The sequence below is a fragment of the Oncorhynchus keta genome, chromosome 30 (genome assembly GCF_023373465.1).
Source record: "Oncorhynchus keta strain PuntledgeMale-10-30-2019 chromosome 30, Oket_V2, whole genome shotgun sequence".
NCBI lineage: Eukaryota > Metazoa > Chordata > Actinopteri > Salmoniformes > Salmonidae > Oncorhynchus > Oncorhynchus keta.
In genome coordinates this window covers 34,044,678-34,063,008 of record NC_068450.1, presented here as the reverse complement: position 1 = coordinate 34,063,008, position 18,331 = coordinate 34,044,678, and the positions used below count along the sequence as shown (strand labels likewise).

Here is an 18,331-nt window from a genome sequence, read left to right as displayed (position 1 = left end):
AAAAGGAGTGGCTGATAAGTCTGGCTGCACATCTGACTGGCTGACTTACAGCAAAAGGAGTGGCTGGTAAGTCTGGCTGCACATCTGACTGGCTGGCTTACAGCAAAGGAGTGGCTGGTAAGTCTGGCTGCACATCTGACTGGCTGACTTACAGCAAAAGGAGTGGCTGGTAAGTCTGGCTGCACATCTGACTGGCTGACTTACAGCAAAAGGAGTGGCTGATAAGTCTGGCTGCACATCTGACTGGCTGACTTACAGCAAAGGAGTGGCTGGTAAGTCTGGCTGCATATCTGACTGGCTGACTTACAGCAAAAGGAGTGGCTGATAAGTCTGGCTGCACATCTGACTGGCTGACTTACAGCAAAGGAGTGGCTGGTAAGTCTGGCTGCACATCTGACTGGCTGACTTACAGCAAAAGGAGTGGCTGGTAAGTCTGGCTGCACATCTGACTGGCTGACTTACAGCAAAAGGAGTGGCTGGTAAGTCTGGCTGCACATCTGACTGGCTGACTTACAGCAAAAGGAGTGGCTGGTAAGTCTGGCTGCACATCTGACTGGCTGACTTACAGCAAAGGAGTGGCTGGTAAGTCTGGCTGCATATCTGACTGGATGACTTACAGCAAAAGGAGTGGCTGGTAAGTCTGGCTGCACATCTGACTGGCTGACTTACAGCAAAAGGAGTGGCTGATAAGTCTGGCTGCACATCTGACTGGCTGACTTACAGCAAAAGGAGTGGCTGATAAGTCTGGCTGCACATCTGACTGGCTGACTTACAGCAAAAGGAGTGGCTGATAAGTCTGGCTGCACATCTGACTGGCTGACTTACAGCAAAAGGAGTGGCTGGTAAGTCTGGCTGCACATCTGACTGGCTGACTTACAGCAAAAGGAGTGGCTGGTAAGTCTGGCTGCACATCTGACTGGCTGACTTACAGCAAAAGGAGTGGCTGATAAGTCTGGCTGCACATCTGACTGGCTGACTTACAGCAAAAGGAGTGGCTGATAAGTCTGGCTGCACATCTGACTGGCTGACTTACAGCAAAAGGAGTGGCTGGTAAGTCTGGCTGCACATCTGACTGGCTGACTTACAGCAAAAGGAGTGGCTGGTAAGTCTGGCTGCACATCTGACTGGCTGACTTACAGCAAAAGGAGTGGCTGATAAGTCTGGCTGCACATCTGACTGGCTGACTTACAGCAAAAGGAGTGGCTGATAAGTCTGGCTGCACATCTGACTGGCTGACTTACAGCAAAAGGAGTGGCTGATAAGTCTGGCTGCACATCTGACTGGCTGACTTACAGCAAAAGGAGTGGCTGATAAGTCTGGCTGCACATCTGACTGGCTGACTTACAGAAAAATTAGAAGTTATGGGACTAAACTCAACAAAAATAAGATGAAACTGTATTATGAAAGCAAGATCAATGACATAAATAATGATGGGGAAACACTGGAGTACTTTAAAATAAATTATGGCCAGGAACACATTCATATCCATCTTTCATCGAATCAGATGGCTTATTCATCACATAATCATTTGATGTTGCCAATTATTTAAATAATTACTTGATTGGCAAAGTGGGCAAACTTAGGCAGGAAATGCCAACAACAAACAGTGAGCCATCGTACTCATGCATAAAAAAAACTAATAATGAAAGAAAAGCATTGTAATTTTGGAAAGTTAGTGTGGGAGAGGTGAAAAAAGTATTTTATTGGCATTGACAGCTTAGATGGAAAGCTAGTGAGGATGGTAGATGACTCTTTAGCCACTATCAGTCATATCTTTAATCTGAGCCTAGAGGAAAATGTTTGTCCTCAGGCCTGGAGGGAAGCCAAAGTCATTCCGCTGCGCAAGAGTGGGAAAGCAGCCTTTACTGGTTCTATCAGTTTCAATGGTTGTAAAGATGGGGAGAGGTCTGTCCGTAATAAAGAGATGCTCTGCTTTTTTTGACACCACACTCCACAAAACAAGTCCTGCAGGCTCTAGTTTTATCTTATCTTGATTATTGTCCAGTCATATGGTCACGTGCTGCAAAGAAAGACCTAGTTAAGCTGCAGCTGAACCAGAACAGAGCCTCACGTCTTGCTCTTCATTGTAATCAGAGGGCTAATATTAATACTATGCATTGCCAGTCAATCTTAGCTGAGAGTTGACTAAAGTTTGACTGCTTCACTTCATGTTTTATAAGGAAATTCCAAATGGTTTGTATAATCAACTTACACAGAGCTCTGACACACACACTTACCCCACCAGACATGCCACCAGGGGTCTTGTCACAGTCCCCAGGTCCAGAACAAATTCAAGGTCATGTAAATTATTATACAGAGCCATGAGTGTAAGGAACTCCCTTCCATCTTTTATAGAGCAAGTAAACAGCAAACCTGGTTTCAAAAAACAAATAAAGCAACACCTCGCGGCACAACGCCTCTCCCCCATACGACCTACTTGTTGTGTGTACTATATGTACATGTAACTGGTAGATGCACACACACACTACATGTTCATGTTTTTTAAATGTATGTAAATTATAATGTATATTCTGGGTCCGTAATGTCTTTTTCGTTTTGTGTGTCCGAACACAGTAAGACTAGCTGTTGCCATGGGGATCCTAATAAATCTCTAGGAGCCTTAGCTTATGTTCCTGGGGCTGAAGGTTGGCAGCAGTGGCAGGGCCTCGGCAGCACTATAGACGAGCCTGACATAAATAATGCACAGTGTTAACTAAGACACCATCCTCCACCTGTCAAACCTTTGCTACCTCAACCCTCCTCTAGAGCCAGCAGGAGTCCCCCGTCCCCCGTCCCCCGTCCCCCGCGGTCCTGCCAAAGTGTGACGTGCCACTCCATTAAGTGCTGCAGGTGTTTGTCAAATGATGTAAAGTAACTCGATTGGCCCGGGTTGGGACGTGCTCTGTTTTCCTCAGTAACCTCAAGCAGACTGCTCGCTGTTCTGTTCTGTTTCACAGCCTTGTTCCGCTCCACATGCGCACACACACCTCCACACTCCCCCATCAGCATGCAGGGCAAATCAAATCTGGTGCCGAGACAACCCGGTCCGACGAAGGGCGGTGTGATGAATAAGCAGTGTGGGGGAGGTGTGATGCGCTGCAGCTACTCACAGCCTATCCCCTCCACCCACACACCCAGCAACCCACAGCCTATCCCCTCCACCCACACACCCAGCAACCCACAGCCTATCCCCTCCACCCACACACCCAGCAACCCACAGCCTATCCCCCTCCACCCACACACCCAGCAACCCACAGCCTATCCCCCTCCACCCACACACCCAGCAACCCACAGCCTATCCCCCTCCACCCACACACCCAGCAACCCACAGCCTATCCCACTCCACCCACACATCCAGCAACCCATAGCCTATCCCCTCTACCCACACACCCAGCAACCCACAGCCTATCCCCTCCACCCACACACCCAGCAACCCACAGCCTATCACCCTCCACCCACACACCCAGCAACCCACAGCCTATCCCCCTCCACCCACACACCCAGCAACCCACAGCCTATTCCCCTTCACCCACACACCCAGCAACCCACAGCCTATTCCCCTTCACCCACACACCCAGCAACCCACAGCCAATCCCTCTTTTTAAAAAGAAATGTTGTATTTTTTTTTTTACCTTTATTTAACCAGGCAAGTCATTTAAGAACACATTCTTATTTTCAATGACGACCTAGGAACAGTGGGTAAACTGCCTGTTCAGGGGCAGAACGACATACCTTGTCAGCTCGGGGGTTTGAACTCGCAACCTTCCGGTTACTAGTCCAACTCTCTAACCACTAGGCTACGCTGCCGCCCCTCCACCCACACACCCAGCCACTCACAGCCTATCCCCCTCCACCCAGCAACCCACAGCCAATCCCCCTCCATCCACACACCCAGCAACCCACAGTGTATCCCTCTCCACTCACACTCCCAGCTACCCACAGCCAAGCCCCTTCCACCCACACAGCCAAGCCCCCTCCACCCACACATCCCAGATACCCACAGCCAAGCCCCCTCCACCCACACTCCCAGCTACCCACAGCCTAGCCCCCTCCACCCACACACCCCAGCAACCACAGCTCTGGGACAGTGCTGGTCAGAAAAAAAACTAGCTGTTTGTTCTGATATTTCTTTATTTCTTTATTTTTCTGGATTATGCGTGTATAGTTTTTTATAGTTATTTTCGCCAGCTATTACTGCACTGTTGGATCTAGAAACACAAGCATTTCGCTGCACCTGCGATAACATCTGGAAATCTGTGTACCCGACCAATACACTTTGATTCGATTTGACCATGCTCACCCCTTCAGACCCAGATCCCTATGGCAACCATTCATGTCAGCCCCCTAATCCAGTGGCTGGACACATGAGACATCACACATTACATCACATCAGGCTGCTCTGACACTACACTCTAGCAGCTGTTCTTCAGTACATAGTACACACACACATACATACATACACACACACACACAGCAACACCCTCCCACAACAACACCCTCCCACCCAAATCAGACAGAAGAAACAGATTTAGACCCACAGGGGCAGATTCCATCACCTCCATGGCTTTCTCTTGTCTCCCTCCCGGTGTTGACGTGATAGCATAGCGCGTACTGTAGCAGAGCTATGTATGGCGCGGTGGTGGAAACACGGGGGCATGTGTTCTCGCCTCTGCTCTGTGGGTGTTCCTTATGGGCTACTTCAGATGCGTGTTGTGGGTGATGTAATGAGCAGGCAATCCGCAAGGCAAGCAGGAAGGCAGGCAGTCAGTAGCACTGATCACCCGCAAATCAGAGGTGGTTGTTCTCGTCCATGGTTAGTCTGTCTCTTGGTCTGCCAGAACATTGGTCTAATATCCTCCCAGCACGGTATTGCCTCACCAGGGTAAACGTCACTGATCTTGGATCAGGTTTGGAGAGTAGAGGTCATTCCTAGAGATCTTCTCGGGCTTCTCTCCCATTTTTTGTCTGATCTAAATTCTATATTTGATCTCGCGTTATTTACGTTATCCCTACACATAACCTAGCTCATGAGAGCTGGCGCTTGTTATGGCAGCTGTTTTTTACGTGGGATCGAATGGCACCACTTCCAATCCAAAACGACACCCAATCCAGACTAGAGTTTGGCGATTTAAATTGTGGTAATATGATGCTCGTGGACAGGGGTCCATAATCACATGAACTGATTCCTCATCATCCTGGGGCGCTCAGAGAAATCTCCCAATATGATTATGGCGTAACCCCCTGACTCAGTACATACCACTGGGACTAGGGGGCTCTAGGGGTGCTAACAAGGGGAGCTCTGCTAACCCCGGGGGCTGTAGGTGTTAATGTGCCCTGAGGCCCCTAGGCTCTGTGAAACAGTTTAGGCCCCTAGGCTCTTTCTCAGTTTCGACTGCGCTGATTTGACTGTTATGGAGAGTGCTGATTTTATCTCTCTTCGTGTCTTTATTAATGCCTAAGGATGCTTTGAGAAACTAGACCTTAATGCTTTTATTGTATCCAAACATCACGCCACCTGAAGCTAATAGACTGACGCATTTTTTAAAAACATTTTGAGATAGAGCGAGGGGGGCATTCGAAAAGGGAGAATGAAAGGAATTTCTATTTGCTATTTACCCTTGAACCTCCCGTTCAGAGAGCCATGGTCGTGTCTCGCTGCCCGATCGTCTGCCGAGTCAAGTCTGCCGGGCCAGCTCTCTGCGCAAACCCTCCGTCACATCATTCAAATGCAAGGCACCCAGAGCAAGATGACAAACAGTTGAAACTGAATACTGCGTACCCCCTCCCAAATGTTACAAAATCAAACAGTAGCCATCTCTAATGAGACTGTGACTCTGAAACGTCTGTAAATCCTAGTTTGTTGGCTCTGTGAGTTGAGACCAGAGACAGACAGGATGAGATTCACTGATCTCAAGGCCAGAGTGTGATGTGAACAGCTCTCCTGAATACACATCTCTACGTCCCTCCCTGACTCACTCTGAAAGAGATAGATAGAGAGGATGATACAGTAGTAGGACAGAGGGACAGATGGACGGACGGAGAGAGGGAGGGACGGAGAGAGGGCTAATGAAAGGGAGGGGCATCAATGTATTCCTCCACTGCAGCAAAGGTGTGTCAGGTTGCTGAGCCCCCCTCTCCCCACCTCAAAAGTTCTGATAGGACTGTAAACAGGAGGCTGGGAGGAGTCTGGGAGGCCCAGGCAGAAACGAATCACAGCAGAGGTGAAGGCTGAGCTGCCCTGAATCACCTTAATCCATTCCCCCACATTTAGCCTACTCCACAGGCATTGACGTTGTACTCTGTTCGCGTCACAACAGGATGAGGAAGGAGGGAGGTAACGACACCCTACTTTTTGAGTTTTTTGGATCGTACTCCCAAATTAGTGGTAAAAAAGTCCCATGAATAATTGATCTACACAAGCAGCACAGAGTAGCAATCAAAATCTGCTGTCCTGCTTGTTAGAAGAGTCTGCTTGCCCTTTTGGAGAGAGTATCTACAGAGTGCAACAGATTTGGGCCTTGGTAAAACCTAACATTACAACTGACTGAGGCTTGATTTTACAAATTATACACCTTGCACTCCATGCAAAGTAATACAGTCTTTGCTGCTTACTGTAGGTCACAGCTACCTAGCACTGCTGAGATTTGCCCCATATACATACTGTGTCACAACTACTCACCACATGTTATGCACTGCAGTGCTAGCTAGCTGTAGCTTATGGTTTCAGTACTAGATTCATTTGACTGGGTGGGCAACATGTCAGTTCATGCTGCAAGAGGTTGGAGGATGTGTAAGTCTATGGAACGGGGTGAGAACCATGAGCCTCCTAGGTTTTGTATAGAAGTCAATGTACCCAGAGGAGGACGGAAGCTAGCTGTCCTCCGGCCACATCATGGTGATACCCTACAGAGTGCTTTTGAGGCTACTGTAGACCTTCAATGCAAAACAGTGCGTTTTAATAACATGTTTGGTGACGTGAATATATTAAGTACAGTTTTACCTAAAAATTATAACTATTTTTGTTTCACAATTTTTATTTTCATGAAACTCACTGAGGAGGATGGTCCTCCCCTTCCTCCTCCAATGAGCCTCTACTGCCACACACACACAGTATGTTCAGTGATCACACTTCCTCACAAACTGCACAGAGAGCAGCAGGCTCAGTTCCGTCCATCCCCCGGTGCTCTCATCCTCTGATCTAGAGTCAGTCGTCATGGCAGAGTTATGCCAGCACTCCGTGCCATGCTGCCAAGACAGGCAGAAAGATACCCGACACGTCCCGCACCTACTCCAGGAAACATATTAGGAGCGTGGGAATTTAGAATTCCAAACTGCATGCCCAAGCAAAATGTATTTATTCCTCTTACCTAGTCACACCAGCGTGCCAGCAAAAACTTCCCCAGCTATTTAAAACCAGAGGAAGTAGAGGTGAGCAGGGTTCTTTTGGACCAGTGTGGCCTGGTGGGGGCTAAGATTAGCATGTAGCAGCTGGTAGCATGATCAGTGGCAAGGGGATTGACAGATGGGCTAACACTGTGACTTCCTTCTAACAGAACAGATCTCTCATCATGACTAGATTTCATTCTTATCCTTCTGGCCTCATTCACTTCCCTTTAAAAATCTGAGCTGACTGAATAGGTGTGACTTCAGCTATGAAGCCTTCATCAAGTCAGTCCCGTAAGATCTGTGAGAGGGTGAGCCAGGACAGTGGAGGATGCAATTTTCGGGAAAGAAACCCAGCCCGGACCTGTAGTCCTCTAGGAGTGGGTCTATATACGCTATGCTGTGTCTCCTTCACCCAGTAGACTTGTCAGTCTGACCCGGCCAGAGCATGAGTATCAAAGTCCTATCTACATCCCATTACCAGCTTTATGGGTCTGGCTGGCTGGATGGTTGGCTGGCTGGTTGGCTCGCTGGTTGGCTAGCTGGCAGGTCGGCTGATTGGCTGGCAGATCGGCTGATTGGCTGGATGGTTCACTGGCTGGTTGGTTGGCTGGCAGGCAGGAGAATGTAGGCCAGCATCACTTCACACTTCCTGGCCTGCTTAACCATGCTCCTCCCTGTCAGGACTGAACTGCATTATTCATAAAGACTGTCTGCCCATGCAGAAGGCCAGACCTTCATTATTTTTGCAGTAACTACTTCCACTCAACTCCTTTGTGTGTGTGCATGTGTGTGTGCATGTGCGTGTGTGCTGTACAATCGTCCATTTTGGCAGTTCAGTGGCACAGGGATTTGATTTTCTCCTCCTGCCTCCTGTTTGTTTTCTCTGCTGGCTGTAATTGAGGCATTTGTTGTCGTGACGATTGTCAGTTAGAACCTCATTATCAGATTTATCAGGGCTGGCTGCCTCCCTGTGTGTGTGTGTGTGTGTGTGTGTGTGTGTGTGTGTGTGTGTGTGTGTGTGTGTGTGTGTGTGTGTGTGTGTGTGTGTGTGTGTGTGTGTGTGTGTGTGTGTGTGTGTGTGTGTGTGTGTGTGTGTGTGTGATCAGGGCTGGCTGTCTCCCTGTGTGTGTGTTATCAGGGCTGGCTGTCTCCCTGTGTGTGTGTGTGCAACAGTCACTGTGTGTGTGTATTGCGTGTTATGTGGTCCAATTCTCCTTTCTCTCCTCCTCAGTCAAATGATATAAGTAGGTTAGAATGTGACAGTGTGCAGTGGCTAACCCAGAAACAGACATCAACAGCGCCATGGCAACCTGATTGTGTAGAGTCTGAATGGCCTCATTGTGGGCTGTGGGAGGAGCTATGACCCTATGGCTACTGTAACTGTAATTATATACGAAGACCTATAGAATTACAGTCAATAGGTCTTACCGCAATCCTTCTAATTCTAGGGACCTCTCAGCCTCAGTACTATCTGTCTGTAGTATGACCCGCTCTCTGCTGTAATGTCGCCATACAGGCAGTCATGTTGACACGTTGCCCTTCAGAGGTGTCCTCTGCTTTTAAATGTGTTATTTATGCTCCTCGTGACCCTTCACTGAGCTGTCGATCATCGGGGCTTTTACACGCCCTCTGCTCACCACATCCCTCACCTTTATTATAGTCTATCCATTTACCCACAACCCACTGGGGTAATACAGCCAGGGACCAGACGGGCATCTGCAGAGTTGAGTCACACACCACACCGCAGGTTTCATTTTCAATTTCCGTCAACAGAGGAAAAAAGGGAATAGACTTGACTCATTTTGGACATCAACACGATAATCCCTCGTCCATTGACATCATCTCATGAATGTTTCATCACTGATATTGAACGTTAAATAGACTCCTTTCCCATTCGCACATCATAGTGAGACAGAGGGGCAATGTCAGACATTGTCAATCAGGCTTTATTGGTGGTGGGTTGTAGAGAATGAGCTCAGTGTCTTCCAGGGCTCTTGGACTGTAGCTTTTAAGATGAACATCCCTCGTCTGGCCCTGCTGGTGAATTAGGGAGATATCGTTAGAGGAAGGAGAGTAAAGCTGCCGTGGCCTGTGGTTCTCCGTTCGACTCGGTGTGTGTCATACAAATGAGCAAGTGTGTGTGTGTGTGTGTGTGTGTGTGTGTGTGTGTGTGTGTGTGTGTGTGTGTGTGTGTGTGTGTGTGTGTGTGTGTGTGTGCGTGTGCGCGTGCGCGTGCGACTCCTATTAGTCATTCAGGTCAGACCCGTCTTGGAGCTTTGCTATTTCACACACCGTTTGGTGCCTCTGATTGAGATTTATCCACGCCATTACAAGGCACCCATCTCAAACACTGTGTGTATTACTAAGACTGTGTGCATAACTGTGTGTGTGTATTACTACGGCTGTGTGTGTATTGCTAAGAGACTGGAACCTGGCGGCATGTGTCACTGCTTTAGGCAGCTTAGGCTGGAAGGCAAATGCCGTTCATTGACGTGAATGCAGGTATATGAATTCATGATTGACATGAATGGAATCAAGGATTACCATTTTGGAATACTTTAACATTTTGTTCTATGCAGTTATTTCGAATGACGTTTCTCTTCATTATTTGTGGATGTGACAATTTGATAGGGAAGATGGAGACACCAAGGCTGTGGAACTAAATATCCTCTGTCTGATCAGCGTCACATCAAACCTTTTGAGGCGTGTGAATGAATATTAATAGTGGCTGAAGAGAATTCAAAGTCTCTGATCAATAGCCGTTTTTTCTCAGTCGAGTAGTCAGTCAGACAGAAAGTTAGGCAGAACAACTCTGCTTTTAGTCTTTGGATAGCACCATGTGTTCTTATAATTAGTCTCCATTGACGTCTAAGACTGTTGACGTCTGTTCCCCCACTCCTCTGAGGCAGAACACCCCATAATTACTCTGCCAGACTCGGATCTCCAAGTCTGCTAGGCAAAAGGTGAGGGGGCATATGGTAATAGCCAGGTATTAGATCTAGTCTGCTACTCTGCTTATTTCCTGTGTGCTTTAAGTGAGATGTAAGGCCTATCTGCTACTGCACAGTGGTTTAATGAGGAAAGAGACTGGTATACAGTTTAGACAGTACTGAATTAATGTTGGATGGAATTCACAGCCCTTTGTTCCCATGTTTGCTATTTTTATGTTTGATTATTTTTATTTCTGAAATACCAGAAATGCCACTGTGGACAAATACAAACAAGTTCATATATATAGACAAGGAGCTGCTCCTTTTGTTGGTAGTTGTGTAGTTCCCACGGTAGAGCTCAAAGCTGCTTTTCTGCTTTGTTGTTAGTCCCTACAGTGGAGCTCAGAGCGGCTTTTCTGCTTTTTCATTTAGTCCCCACGACGGAGCTCAGAGCTGCTCTTCTGCTTTGTCATTAGTCCCCACGGTAGAGCTAAGAACTGCTCTTCTGCTTTGTCATTAGTCCCCACGGTGGAGCTAAGAACTGCTCTTCTGCTTTGTCATTAGTCCCCACGGTAGAGCTAAGAACTGCTCTTCTGCTTTGTCATTAGTCCCCACGGTAGAGCTAAGAACAGCTCTTCTGCTTTGTCTTTAGTCCTCACGGTGGAGCTCAGAGCTGCTCTTCTGCTCTGTCATTAGTCCCCACGGTAGAGCTAAGAACTGCTCTTCTGCTTTGTCATTAGTCCCCACGGTAGAGCTAAGAACTGCTCTTCTGCTTTGTCATTAGTCCCCACGGTGGAGCCTGGAGCTGCTCCCCAACATCATAGTCAATACCCTGGGGGTACCAGTCCCAGTCACGATAGTCCATGTCATTATATGCTGCTGCAGTCAGTCCTCCAGGCCCTGGAGGGCAGCAGAGAGCTCTGAGGCTGTCACCCCAGCCCCGTGGCCCAGCCTTTCAGCCACAACTAGAATCAGCTCTTCTCCTCACAGAGCCTTGAGGAAGGGTCTTGTCTCTTGTAATACCCCTTCCCCCATCCCCATAACAATCACACATGCTCAGGTGGACAGTCTCCATAGCAACGCTGGTTGTCGTCATGGCAGTGGTGGCCTAGTCTACTGTGCTGCAATATGGATGATGTAGCTGTTGTTTACCAGCAGAACCAATTAACTGTAAGCACGCAGAGGCCTGCAGCAATGCAGTGTAGAACTGCCTCATTTGTTACCATATAACATTATTAATTAGAGATTATGCCATATTGTTCTCCATCCATGGGAGGTCCTTTCTTTGAGCCAGAACTATACCAAGGAAGCTCTTGCACTGAGCTCAGTGTTTTGAAATGCAATGATTTAGATAACATTCCAAAATGTACTTTTAAGGAATTTCAATGTACTTTCAGGATGCTACCAATTATATTTTTGATGCTTTGACCTCTATCAGGTTTAAGCCTCTCACTATAATCAATGCCTGTCCCCCAAGTTCTGCCTAACCTCTCAATCCCAAATTAGAAATTAATTAACAATGATTTAACTTGATAGACTGGTGCCATTAATAGGAGACAGTAGTAATTTTTTTGGCTCTATCTACAGAGGTCATTATGGCTGTGTTTACACAGGCAGCCCAATTCTGATATTTTTTTCATTAATTGGGCATTTTGACCAATCACATCAGATCTGATGTAAAAATATCTGATGTGATTAGATCTTTTTCAGAGCTGATCTGGTTAAAGACCAATTTGTGAAGAGAAAAAAAGATCAGAATTGGGCTGCCTGTGTAAATGCAGCCCAAGGTTCACACTCTTCGGAGCACATCCCATATCTCGTGGCACTCCGTAACACAGTACCCCTAGCGGGTAGAAGATGTAACAGCACCCGCTCTCTGAGGAATCAATGATATCATTGTTTACTGGCAGAGTGACGGAGGCAGGCTGTGTGGTGCTGTCTGAAATATCCTTGTTCACAGCGTGAGCAGCACAACTCACCGGGATCGTCGCGCTCCATCTGTGTGCCTTTGTATGGCAGCAGGCGGCACAATAGTACCCTGGCCTACGCAGTCCCTGTCAACCTGGCACACACTTCACACCCATCCTGTATACAAAACATACACAACACCAACGGTTCGGCACTCCAATACATCTAGCTTCAGCATTCCTGTCTCTCTCCATTGATCTATATTGCTGATTGTGCTCACAGCTTGGTGTTGTACTGGTTTGCCTTTTATGGCACTGATAGTATTGACGCAATGCTGACTGTGTATGTTGCTCTAATAGCTACTGTAATCGCCTGTGTGTTGTACTGGACTTTAGGTTGTCCATGGAGGCTCTCCTCCCCCTCTTGTGAGGCTGTGGCTGGGAGAGAAGTTAGAAGAACAGTGATGGTAACAGTAATGAATGGAACCCTGGCAGGCTGGCACACTGCAGGTCACACAGACTTGGTTTGCAAACACATACAGGCAAACACACGCATGAACACATGGACACACACACGCACGCCCCAGCCCTGAGAAGCAGGGCGACCATCTCTCTTTCTCGCCACTCACATCTCAAGTTGAAAACCTATGCCATGAGCACGTTATTACCGGAGAGCAAGGTATCTGTAGTCCATCTCATCACAGCAGCAGCCAGCTTACCAGTTGAGTTAGACACATGCTTATGCCACACTCAGACAAAGACAGCCATGGTTGAAGGTACACATAGATAGACACTTTCCCAGCATCTCTTGTGATGTTCTATTTGTACTGCTTGTGTACTGCAGCCCACCTCTCCTCAGTTGCCATGTAGTCACTGATACAGCTAGCCTGTCCCTTTGACTGATGGTCTCAGCTTATCCACAGTGGATCTGAGACACAGACTGTTGTAGTAGAACATGGGGGTCTGCCTCTTGCCCTTGTTGGGGGCCACTTCTCCAATGTCAGGGTTATTGATGGGCAGTGCATGGGACAGATGGCATGGTTTTATAGAGATCAATGCATACAGCACATACATACCTACCTACAGATGTAGGATCTTAATTTGATCTCACTGCTGCAGGAGAATTTTCCTGCAATGCAGAACGTTTCAAACTTGTAGTGTGTTTCAGATGTGTTAATAAAGCTTCTGAAGTTTGTCATTTTCACTTTGAAACGTCAGACATACATATAGTTCCTTCAAGAAGCATTCACACCCCTTGACTTTATCCACATTTTGATGTATTACAGCCTGAATTTAAAATGGATTACATTTCAATTTTGTGTCACTGGCCTACACACAATACCCCATAATGTCAAAGTGGAATTATGTTTTAGACATTTTTACAAATTAAGACAAAAAGTAACGCTTAAATGTCTTGAGTCAATAAGTATTCAACCCCTTTCTTATGGCAAGCCGTAAATAAGTTCAGGAGTAAATATTTGCTGAACAAGTCACATAATAAGCTGCATTGACTCACTCTGTGTGCAATAATAGTGTTTAACATGATTTTTGAATGACTACCTCATCTCTGTAACCCACACATATAATTCATTATCTGTAAGGTCCCTCAGTCTAGCTGTGAACTTCAAACACAGATTCAACCACAAAGACTAGAGAGGTTTTACAATGCCTCACCAAGAAGAACATTGGGATGGGTAAAAATAAAAAATCAGACATTGAATATATTTTAGAGCCTAATGGTTATTAATTACACTTTAGATGGTGTATCAACATACCCAGTCACTACAAAGATACAGGCGTCCTTTCTAATTCAGTTGCCTGAGGGGAAAGAAACCACTCAGGGATTTCACCATGAGGCCAATGTTGACTTTAAAACAGTTACAGAGTTTAATGGATGTGATAGGAGAAAACTGAGGCTCAACAACCATGTAGTTACTCCACAATACGAACCTAAATGACATAGTGAAAAGAAGGACATCTGTACACAATACAAATATTCCAAAACATGCATCCAGTTTGCAAAAAATAACTAAAACTGAAAAAATGTGGCAATGAAGTGAACTTTAAGTACTGAATACGAAGCGTTTTGTTTGGGGCAAATCCAAATCAACACATCACTGAGTACCACTCTTTATATTTTCAAGGTGGCTGCATCATGTTATTGGTATACTTGTCATCAGCAAGGACTAGGAGTTGTTTAGGATAAAAAAAATAAAGAGAGAGCTAAGCGTAGGCAAAATCCTAGAGGAAAACATGTTTCAGTCTGCTTTTCAAAAGACACTGGGAGACAAATTCACCTTTCAGCAGGACAATAACCTTATACACAGGGCCATATATACACTGGAGTGGCCTACCAAGACAACATTGAATGTTCTTCAGTGACCAAGTTTCAGTTTTGACTTAAATTTGCTGGAAAATATATGGCAAGAATTAAAAATGGCTGTCTAGCAATTGTCAACAACCAACTTGACAGAGCTTTAAAAATATTGAAAAGAATGAAGTGCAAATATTGCACAATCCAGGTGTGCAAAGCTCTTAGAAATTTACTCAGAAAGACTTACAGCTTTAATCCCTGCCAAAGATGATTCCAACAAGTATTGACTCAGGGGTGTGAATAATGATGTAAATTAGATATTTCTGTATTTCACTTTAAATACATTTGCAAAAATGTCAAAAACATGTTTTCACTTTGTCAATATTATATTGTGTGTAGATGGTAATATTATTTTGTATTTAATCCATTTTGAATTCAAGCTGTAACAACAAAATGTGGAATAAGGCAAGGGGTATGAATACTTTCTGAAGGCTCTGTACATACATACATACATACATACGTACGTACATACATACATACATACATACATACATACATACATACATACATACATACATACATACATACATACATACACATACATACATACATATTTATGAGGTGAATTTAGTGTCAGTATATGTCCCATCATACTGTACCATAGAGAGGGTCCTTATCACTCCCACCTATTTGAGTCCATCATCAGCTTGATGCGTTCTGGCTCACGACAGTAGAGGAGAAAACTAATGCATCCACTTCCGTTGTGGATCAATATCGTGACATATCAACCCTTTTATGTACAAATATCCCTATCTAATGTTTCTGACCTTCAAAACAACCTATAGAATACATGTAGAATTGCTAAGGGCAAATAGTGGTCCCCTTCAACAAATCATATTGTTAACTTTTAGTAAATGTGTATGCCCACTAATGTTTCTTCTCTCATGATCTGTAGTTAAAAGTGTATATCAAGGTAAAAATCTGTCGTTCTGCCCCTGAGCAAGGCAGTTAATCCAATGTTCCCACGGCGCCGAAGATATGCCGAAACTATGGCAGCCCCCCGCACCTCTTTGATTCAGAGGGGTTGGGGTAAATGTGGAAGACACATTTCAGTTGAAGTCAATTCAGTTGTACAATTGACTAGGTATCCCCCTTTCCCTTTCCCCATTACTTTGAGTGGTAATAATTTGCAAGGCCTCAACCCAAGTCCGTTTTTTGAAGTGCAGTCTGTTGGCATCCGCAATGGCTCGTCCTCTAGCAATCGAAGTCTAGTCACTTGCGCCATCTAGTGTTCAATGCTGGCTAGGATCTGCCTCTAAGGACTACAGTACAATATCACCACATTCACCACACTTCAGGCCTTCATATGTAGACCATTACAATGACTGATGCTTGTCTTGGAGAGTAATTTTCTTTTATACTTAATGTACTCTATTCAATCTGAAACGCTTTAGCGTTACAGATTCCGCAATAGAAATGTAAAGGTCATTTCCGATTGATGCGACAGCGTTTACCGTGAATGCAGTCTCCGCTAAAGCGGGAGCAATGCCTTTAATATTCAATCACGCTGTAAATCTGACCTTACGCGATGCGGATTGAATAGAGCCCGAAGTAAAGTTCAGTAAACTATATTTCATATTTTATATCTGATTAGACATTGGACGCTTGAATCGTGTCTTTATGTTGGCGTGATTAAATGATATTCTATGTTTCATTTCCCTTTGGCTTTGACAGTTTCTGTGATAAAGCCATGTACAATGTGAAAGGACACTGTTAATACTGTACCCGTTTTTAAATCCTGCTTATGTGTCCAGAAAAACAGAGCTCCCATGTAAAAACCATCTGCTAATGCCTATTGTCATCTCCCGTTGATGTACGTCAATGCATTTCAGTCGAAAGTGGACAGGGCCTGCCTAACCGGTTTACCCGGCACATTAAAGGATCGTTTTCCATCCATTTTTTTTTTTTTTTGTAATATGAGAGGAAACTATTCTCTGCCCTCGGCAGGAAGTATCTCAGCGAGCATTTTCGATCACTTTTCTTAATTTCTGACCCAGAGAGCACAGCAGTTTAGTGACTACACTCCGGATCAACAAGACCTCCAAATGCATCTTTAATGAGCATTTTAGAAAGTCATAATGGCATCTCACTAATGCTCGTCGGTTAATGATCTTCTGCAGGCCCCGCCTCTACGCTTCTAACGTCTACGCCGATGACAGTTCTTTGAATTATCTGGTTTAAACTTTTGTAGCATCTTCTTGCTTTCATTCCAAGATCCGACGACTGTTTGCTCATATTGAGGACACTTTTCTTGGCTTCAGATATGCATCGAAGCAAGACTTTTCCCTTGAGAAAATCTGCGTCAGGTAGGCGGCACTTCTCCTTTCCAAGTGTTTCTGCACATTTTATTTCAGTTTGTCTGGCTTCTAGAGATCTAGCCTACTTTCTGATGCACATTGGATATTCTTATATTCCAATTTACTTTGTGTTTTGCTGCATGGTCTGTGGCGGAAGATGGTTGTTTTTGACTGTTGAGCACTGTGAAGAGGCAGAGGCGCACGCAGAGGCGCACGCCCTCTTGCCGGAGCTATCCATGGTGCTGAAGTAAAGATGACCTCTGCGATAGAAGTGCGGTAGATGTCTACCAAATAAAACTAGTCGGAAGTTTACCGTTTATTATACGTAGGCTATGTATAAAACTTGATGAAGTTTATGGATAGAATTCGACATTTTACATGTTGGTGCATATCAATTGTAACAAACATATCGGTAATATGTTAAACGGTATGTATGTTGAAAGATGATATATTCACAACAGATCACTCAGGTTGATATTATTGGATGATCACGTTTGAAAAAGCATACCCTACCTAACTTTCTAGTAAAATATGTAGGCTGTTATACTCTCGAGTCTTGAGTCTTTTCAGAAATCTGCTTTTAATATTGTCTATTCGCTATGACTGTAATCGATGGATTAATGATTGGGAAATAGTTTATTTCTATGTAATTGATCGTAACAGGTTTGTCTTTATTTTTATGAACAAATCATTTAAAAAATGCAGGTCTTTGGCTTCTGCGTGTGGCAGTGTATGCTATGGCCTACTAATGTACAGCACTATTGATCTATGGATCATGCAAAGTGTGTGTACGGCAGCTTCAAATCTGGACTGTAGGTGGCACCCTTGTGGAGGCTTTGATTAGGATACGATGCACAGAGAGGAAACAGAGACGGTTTTAAAGGGAGGAATGGGAAGTATAGCTACTGCTGTTTCTTCAGGGAGTTATTGAAAGTAGCCTTGTCAGTGAGGGAGGTACTTTCTCCTTACGTATGTTTGATCTAGCAGTTGATGCAATAGCAGGATATGACTCCTGTCTTGTTGTGAGGGAGTTTGTTCGATGACTATCCGTTTCACTGAGTTGCGTGCCATCGATGTGAGTTTTTTACTCCCACGTGTAAAATGTAGATAGATTGAATCAGGGCCGTGCGCTGTTATGTTTTGCTCTCATGTACTACCAGCTCTGTCTCACGTCAGAAGTAGACGTTCCTCCATGTTTCTCAAACGTTACACGTCGTAGTTGTTCCAAACGTATGTGTATCATCATTATCATCAACATCCTCATATTGTTTTGTTGTAAATAACTGATAAAAATATGTGTAGGTGGCCCTTAGTCTAGGACTAGGTTGAAGATAACAATATCTATAAAGTATATATTTTTGACCCAGCCGTCAGTGTAAGGCAAAGGCCAGACTACCACGGCAACACGCTGGTCAAAAATGTGGACACGAGCTTCCT

At 45.2% G+C, this 18,331-nt stretch overlaps 1 protein-coding gene and 1 long non-coding RNA gene across 11 annotated transcripts in view; one reads left to right on the top strand and one right to left on the bottom strand.

Moving 5' to 3' along the window:
• LOC127913994 (uncharacterized) overlaps nt 1–18,331 on the bottom strand; it is a 423,857-nt gene that overhangs the window by 295,149 nt on the left and 110,377 nt on the right. The gene's annotated exons all lie outside the window — the stretch shown is intronic.
• LOC118363423 (fibroblast growth factor 13-like) overlaps nt 1–18,331 on the top strand; it is a 215,097-nt gene that overhangs the window by 159,483 nt on the left and 37,283 nt on the right. Inside the window, exon 1 of one of the 10 annotated variants that reach the window (XM_035744274.2) lies at nt 16,592–16,903. The exons of the other annotated variants lie outside the window; for them this stretch is intronic. Within the exon in view, the coding sequence (XP_035600167.1) occupies nt 16,861–16,903 (43 nt within the window). The 5' untranslated portion in view covers nt 16,592–16,860. Of the gene's footprint in view, nt 1–16,591; nt 16,904–18,331 lie in introns of those variants that run through there. 10 annotated transcript variants of the gene reach the window in all.